Below are 7,641 nucleotides of genomic sequence, written 5' to 3' on the forward strand. Positions count from 1 at the left end.
TTTGGACACCTACTGTGGGCTTTTGGGGTAGAAAGGTAGGGTGACATGGCTAAGATCCTGGATGTCGAAGGCAGTGGGTTCGGCCGAAATCGCCTGCCTCTTTGTCCGCTGCTGCTCGTTCAGCTCGTTCTGCTTGTGGACCTGCTGGGTTGCCGGTTTGATAACGGAGCGGTATTTGTCCAGCTCGTTCTGTAGCCTCTGTATGAGCTCGTCTTTCTGGTCGAGCTCCAGTTCCAGCTCGTCGATGAGCGCGTCCCTCTGGCGCAGCTCCTCAATCTTCTCCTGTAGCGCGTACTGGAGGTCGCGCAAGGTGCCCATTTCAGCTGGCGGCGACGAGCGACTTCCCAATAAGTTTATCGAAAGGTATGCAGCCGAGCCTGTAGCCACTCCTCTACCACGCTGCTCATAAACTTTATCCGGCATGAACAGCTTCAGAGGATGCAGCCCCAGTCTCTCCTGAGGGGGATTCCTCGTCGCTGTCTGTCGCAAGCGGATGTTGGAAATTTAAGCGAAGGTATGTTCAGTGGTTGCCGCGATTACCTAGGTGAGCCCATAAAGCGCCTCAGCCACAATCACGCAAAGTTTGCCCCTGTCTCTCTCTCTCTCCCTCTCTCTCCTCCCTCCCTCTCTCTCTATCGCTCTCGCTCCCTCCCTCGGCGGTGTGACAGCGGAGGACCGTCCTCCCCGAGTGCGTCAGGCTGCGACCCGGAGAGAACGCATGGCGAGAAGGGCGCCTACAGGAATCTGTGGCACAGTGCAGTCTGTCACTCCAGAGAGAGAGAGAGAGAGAGAGCTGCGATCGTCTCACATGAATAATGGACTCAGTGAGAAAGCCACTACTCGGAGAACCGTGCCATCATACCTCAGTAACTCGCCCTGAGGCTCCTAACTTACAAATAGATGAGCACTGGCGCCTTAATGGAAGTTGAAGGTGATGGAAACTTAATGAACCTCGACATAAAAAAAAAAAAACAACGCGCTTTTTTTATCTAGTGGGAAGGAGGCTCTGGTGCTTGTATTGTGTTGGACTACTTGTGTATTTTGTCAACATGAACAAACGTGCAAATATTAGAAGACATTTGAATCTATATGTGTGGATGCTATATTTGAACCAAAATAGTGCTTTTGTGGCCATATGTTGTTTGTTAAAGTGGTAGAGACTAAAGCCACTTTCCCAAATCCCTGCCCAGCAACTATTCATTTTGTGACAGATTTTAAAAGTGGAGCGAGTGAATGCGCTAAAGGCAACCAAGTGGTAGCTTTACAGATTGTCAAACAGAAGCAGTAGACGTGAAAATACCTAAGCTACTGAGGCTCACAGATCTTCACAGCAGCTCCACATTCCTCATCTAATCTTGTGCTGTGTGGACTCCAAGCGCCGCTGGTGTCTGTCCACATTATCCCAATGAGTCATCTGAAGCCCAGCAAACAGCATTTGGCCCCATGAGCTCTGGACAAATTCAGAAGAGGATAAACTGCCAAGGACAATCTGACAGGATGAGGACTTACTGAGGCTAAAACAATAATTACTGTGCTGAGAGGGTGGGGAATCACAGGCTGACAGTGAGGACAAAAAGCAGGATGAAGTAGAGATTTCTTTGGCTGTGAGAACAGGTGTTTTTTGTGTGGTGGTAAAAAGCATCTTTTTCCTGACAAACAGCATGTAAACAATCCCAGACTGAGGCAGTTGGCTTAATAAAAGATCACAGCTGCCCTCTTGTGGTGGATTATAGGATCAACTCAGGCAAACAACAACAAGGCAGCATGCCTCTGCAGGCAAAACATGATGAATAATATTGTATTAATGGATGATCTAAGCAATGTGTCTAAGAAATAAGCTGGTTATGCTTTGTGTAATGAACAATTATTATGTGATTATAAAGACTGACATTTACAGTAGGCCTATGTGCAATAGGTGAAAGCTAAATTTGAATAAGACAAATACACATCAGCAGCTTAGCATGGAGAGTGGTGAACCTGTTTTCAGTGAGACTGTGAGACTTTTAAATGAGATGCTGTTCAATAAACAGCAGTTTAATTGTTCATTTAGGCCATTAATAAGTTTTATGTATTTGTTTTCTAGTGGCCCTTTTCTGAATTGAAACACCAAAATTACCTAATGAAGCCAAAGCAGCCTCTCTCCTGTGAGCTAATTAAAAACTATCATATTTTCTTTTATCTCTGTCAAGGGGAGGGGACAGGCTACAATGCTTGGGCAGCAACAAAGTTTACTTGATATCAGGAAACTGCAGGTGCCTGGAGATTTCAGGCTCTCTCCAAGTCCAGTGTTGCATCCCCACATCCTCCCATCATCAAAAGGCCCTCCCACTGTCCTTCAAAGCACCTCTGCGCTTTAAATTTCACCTCTCTAACCATCCAGCTCAGCCCTTTTTCCTATGCAGATCAATAGAAATAGGATCCGCTGCTCCATGCTGCGGTAATCTGATGAGCGGGGCGGGCCGCCGGCTGGTGCCACGTCCTGACTCTAATGGGGCGGGGGCGGGTGAGGGGGTCACAGCGTCTATGACCCTGTGCCGGCCCAGTGGGCCCAGCGGCACAGCTGGACGCCCCCCTCCAGACACTGGTGGCACAGAGAACAGTCATGTCTCACCTGTGCTTTTCACAGATGCAAACAGATTTACTTCCGTTTCACTGTGCAGAGTGTATGGCAATTAGACTGTGTGTCCACTGAAGGCCCATTCAAACACTTATTGTGCCTCATCAGCTGAGTGTACACACAATTTGACCATTTTCAGAATGAACCCTGGTCCTTTAGAAAGGCTGGCAATAGATGATTTGAATACTTCTTGAATATAGCATGTTAATCATTAATTCTCAGTGAACCTGGGTCATACATGACCTCCATTCTCAAGTATTCTCCTTTCATTCTTTGTGCCTCACGACTGTCTGTGGAGTTGTGTTTGTTTGAGGGCACACTGAGCATCAGTTAATGAGTGCAAATAAGGACCTGTCCTGCCTGAAGTTTATTAATGCAAATGCAGATTGGAAATTGTCTAGCCATCTTAATAGAATTAACCCCCATTGTCTGTTGCATTAATTCAGGCAATAGAGTGATTTCTACTTGTGTGTGTGTGATATCAATATAACAAGTAATTTATGCTGATGGGATTCTGATAATAGAAATGGAGATGAAAAAAAAAATTAAGGGAAGAAAACAGAGTCAAACTTTTTGCGCACCGCTGAATCAAGCCGAGTAAACTGAAACTAAGTGAGAGGATGAGATACTAACTGATGACAATCCAAGTACAGGCCTCACATGAAACCTCCCAGAATCAGTACTGTGAGGCTAAAACGAGCACCTAAAGGTGATGAAGGAAGCATATGGTCAAACAAAGCGTTTTCTAATGGAGTATTAAATATCCTCAGACATGCACTTCGGGTCCTCGGCGTCCAGCTACTAAAAGCCAATAATGCATCGCACTTCCTCCTGTCTGTGTCCTCTGGGACTGCCATGATGGATCTGATCAATTAGGAGCTCTTTCTGAAGCTCGCCTTGGAGCTGCGTCATCGGCCCCAAGAATGAAAGTGCTCGTCCATTCATGGCAAACATCTCCATCTTTCATTTAGGAGAAAAAAAAGACAAGGTAGAAAACATCGAGAAAAAGCTGTGTGGAGATAGGACACAAAGTGCCACAAGAAGAGAGTTTGAAAGTAGAGATATGGAGTCCCAGCACTTGCATATTCATTTTCTGTCACATTTCTGTTAAAGAGAGAGTTGTGCTTCCTACAGTAATAACAATATGGATTCATATCTTTCATGGTAAACATTTTAATTCTGGTAGTGAAAGGAAAAACACTCAGAAAGAGATTTCAAGGTGGGACACAAAGCTACCACATGGACGTAATAGAGCAATAAAGCACCAGCGCCTGCTGAAAACAGTCTTACCAGTCGGACTTGGCATATTTCCGAAACGACTGCCTTGACAGGTCCTGGTGCGTCTGAGGCTCCGCGGAGATGCCCTGCGCCCTGCGGGTCCTCGGTCCAATAAGTTGAGCGCTGGGCAGAACAGACTGACATTTGTGCAATTTTCTCTTCAGTTCTTGAATCTCGTCTTCCCTGTCCGCCAGCCGCCTCTCCAAGTCCCGTATTCGTTCCTCCTTTAGCAGCAGGATCTTGGCAAAGTCGTCCTCCAGGTCACTCATGTCGAAATGTGTGTGTTAAACTTTTGACACGATTCTCCGATGTGGACCAAAAAAACAAAAACAAAAAACGATTAACTCCCAGCAGCAGTACTCGCACAGGTTGTGAAAACGGACACAAATCCCCCCTCTAAATACGCGCAGAATGATGATGCTCCGAGTATCCCCTTCACTGCCCACTTGTTTATTTCAGAAGAAAAGAGCAAAGCGGTGTTTAAAGCCAGGGAGCGGACGATTGATGGAGCTGCGCTACGCTACAGTCCACCAAGCCTCCGGGGAGCTGCTGATGATCCTTCATTGAGAAACCAATTACAGCAGCTCTTCCTCTCCGAGGGACGCAGGCAGGCCGTCAAACTGGGCACTAAGGAGCCGAGACAACTCCTGTAGTTCACCGCCTCTCACACTGCAAACACACCACAGAGGACACCCAGTGCTGCTGCTGTCAAATATTTGTTTACCGTCTATCTGCACAACCCCGAGCCCCCTTCGAGCGACAAAAGCGCAATGTTAAACACCCAGATCACCCCCCCGACCTAACCTATTGCAAAAATCAATTTCCCCGCACCCGTGTTGGCTTCATAGGACAGGGGCTGAGCTGTACGTGTGTTTGCATTGGTCACATTTTATATATGGAGTAAGCACACATCAGTGAAGAGAAAGTAATCTCCCTATAAGGCAAATAGCTCTCATATTGGCTTGAAGCTTGTGTGCTGGTGGTTTTCAGTATTGTTGAGGAGATTTATTTGATTTTATTTATTTTTTGGCCGTGTTTTTAGGATGATAGCAGTTTTTCCAGATGATAATAGGGTTGATCTAATCTTATCTGAACCCAAACATTTAAAAAACTTTATTTTAAAAAAGAAATAACAAAGTACATGGTTATGAGACATTGAAATCTGGGCACATATTTCATAACCAAAATTTGTGTATAAAATGAAATTAGAAATCTAGACGTTACTCAAAATGTCTAAAATGAACAAACTCAAAATGGATGAATCATAGTTGCAGAAGATATGTCTGTTATTATATGAACCCAACATAAATTAAAGTTAATTACACAACAGATTCAGAGTGTGTTATCTTACTGATTAGAGTAATCAGTAATTACATACTCTGGCAACAGCGCTCTTCACTTTCATCCTTGGTGCGCTGTGTGGACTGAGGAGAGTTCAGTAATAGATCATCACTTCTCTTGCTGTAATATTAATCTCCAAACCCAGCTAGTCATTTCTACGCACCATTTTTCATTCTGCTGCCTAAATCTGTTTCAACTCAAAGAATTCATTGAGAAAAAAAAACTGAGCTCATGGGTGCTAGGGGGATGTTTCATTAAGATTCTGGTTTAAAAATAGAGTGAACAGATCTTCCCTTTGCTGGTGTAGTTCAACATCTCTCACCCTTGTCTCATTGCTTGCCTTCTTATTATTCCAACTGCTGATGAATGCTGGAAAGTGTTGCCATACACGTCTGTTTGCAGAGTTTTATCACATATTATTTTACATTTCCGTTCCTTCTTAAACCTGCTGCTCTCCAAATGCATCTTGGAGGAGAATATTAGCATAATAACTGGTTTTAAACCTTCGTCCCCCATGCGAGACTTGTGATAACCCACTTAACTCTCCCCCCGGCTTGATAACTGCACTGAGAGTTATCAGGTGTAGATAGCAGTGGCTCTCATCATGAAACACGTATGATCTGCCTCTTTACTGCTGCTTGTGTCTGTTTAGCATGTCACATGTTTCCTGATAATTGTGAGCAGCAAAGTGAATTCAACTAGCATTCAAAAGAAAAGGTTAGAACCGGGGTTGTGCTGTTATCAATGTGGAAAACACTGATCGATTAATTATGTATGCAGCAGACGCTGAGCCCATTATGAAAGTGGTAAATTAAGTGTCACCTTCTGTGACCCCATCCATATCCACGCAGAATATGGCTGCACTGGAGAAGCACTACTGACATCCTATTCAAGAAAAGGGCATTCATGCAAAAAAGAAGCAGAATATCATCAATTGGGTGTCTTTGATCTTATGCTATTACCAGAATCAGTACCCACCATCAGTGCCTGCACCTATTCACACTCATTATATCACCACCATTACTATATTGGCATCATTGGTGTAAAACTTGTGTCTGTGTTTCCTCCACACTTGACTGTTTCCATGTTTACACAGAGTGAGTTATGCTGCAATACCAGTTTGTGCTTGTGTTGTCTGAGCGCTACATGGGTCATCTCCCTTGGATGTTGTGGGTTAGGTAATGGATGCCAAGTTAACCTTCCTGCACCCAGAGACAGATGCTCTAACTGCACACAAGAGTGGTCGTTGATAGGCGTCACTGAGTTCATGATTGCTGAGTCTGGCTGTGCTGTAATAAAGGGTTCATGTGCTGCCTTTGCAGTGTTTTTAAAGCGTCTCTGGGCAAAGAGAAGCCGGTGCCCTCTCACTCGCCTCAGGGACAGATCAGCTTACGGAAGAGAAGAGGGCAGACATTAGTCACTGTTTTCCTGTAATACACTCACACACGCACGCATACACACGCATACACACTCACACAAGAAATAGAGAGAGGTATCTTGGGTATACCCAGACATATGCTTGCACATCGTTATCACCCACGCACACGCTCGCATACAAAGATTTATGTAACTATTCACAAAGCTAAAATCCCTGCAGACACACAAACACAGTCATGCCAGCAGCCTGTATGGAAACCTTAGAGGGGATTACTGGAAGTGCAGTGGTAGGAAGGGATATGTTGCATTGTCTCTGGAGAATCGTCCCCCTTGAGCTCCAGATGTCTTTGATACTACATCTGACTGTGCTTTTGGTGTCCCTGTTGCCGTCCCAGTGAGACTCCACCAGCTGGCCGCCTGCCTGGGCCTGCGGTCCCAGGAGAGGTGAGACAAGCGCTGGGAGAAGGTGAAAGACGGAGAGAGACATCATGGGACAAGGACAGGAGAGAAGCTCTAGCCTGGAGCAATCTATTTCTGTGCCTCTCAGGTCCCATAAAACAACAGCAAATCTTGGACTTAAGCAGCAGTATCATACGCTGACTTCATATCTCATCGATGTAGTCTTACATTGTAACATGATACCACATCCAGAGCTGCAGATTGATCACTCGGCTCACACTGGAGATGGATAGAAGCAGAGCTCAGGAAATTGACTTAGCAAACACAATAATGATACCTCCTTCCTGTCTTCCTGCATTAGTTCCGTCAAAATCAGATAGGTGAGGTTGAGGTTTATTTCGCCTTTTTTGTAATACTTCTAGGGCTGTAGCTCACAATTATTTTCATTATTGATTCATATATCAATGAATATGTCCACCACCAGAGGCTAGCTAGACTTGTGGTAGATCATTTGATAAGAGAGTAATCATCTTCAAAGCAGCTATAATAAATATCTTTATAGACACCATAGATTCACATGACTACTTGTGTGTAAGTAGATGCTCATAATGAGAGAATAATCACTGACT

At 44.7% G+C, this 7,641-nt stretch overlaps 1 protein-coding gene across 2 annotated transcripts in view; it reads right to left on the minus strand.

The window, feature by feature from the left end:
- Positions 1–4,722, minus strand: part of LOC108897326 (cGMP-dependent protein kinase 1) — a 76,301-nt gene extending 71,579 nt beyond the window's left edge. Inside the window, exon 1 of one of the 2 annotated variants that reach the window (XM_018696897.2) lies at positions 3,908–4,722. In XM_018696897.2, coding sequence (XP_018552413.1) covers positions 3,908–4,164 — 257 coding nt within the window. In that variant the 5' untranslated portion in view covers positions 4,165–4,722. Of the gene's footprint in view, positions 1–13; positions 1,159–3,907 lie in introns of those variants that run through there. The other variant, XM_018696896.2, reaches the window with a different exon arrangement.
- Between the last annotated feature and the right edge of the window lie 2,919 nt (positions 4,723–7,641).

Source organism: Lates calcarifer, linkage group LG16_LG22 (genome assembly GCF_001640805.2).
Source record: "Lates calcarifer isolate ASB-BC8 linkage group LG16_LG22, TLL_Latcal_v3, whole genome shotgun sequence".
Lineage (NCBI taxonomy): Eukaryota > Metazoa > Chordata > Actinopteri > Centropomidae > Lates > Lates calcarifer.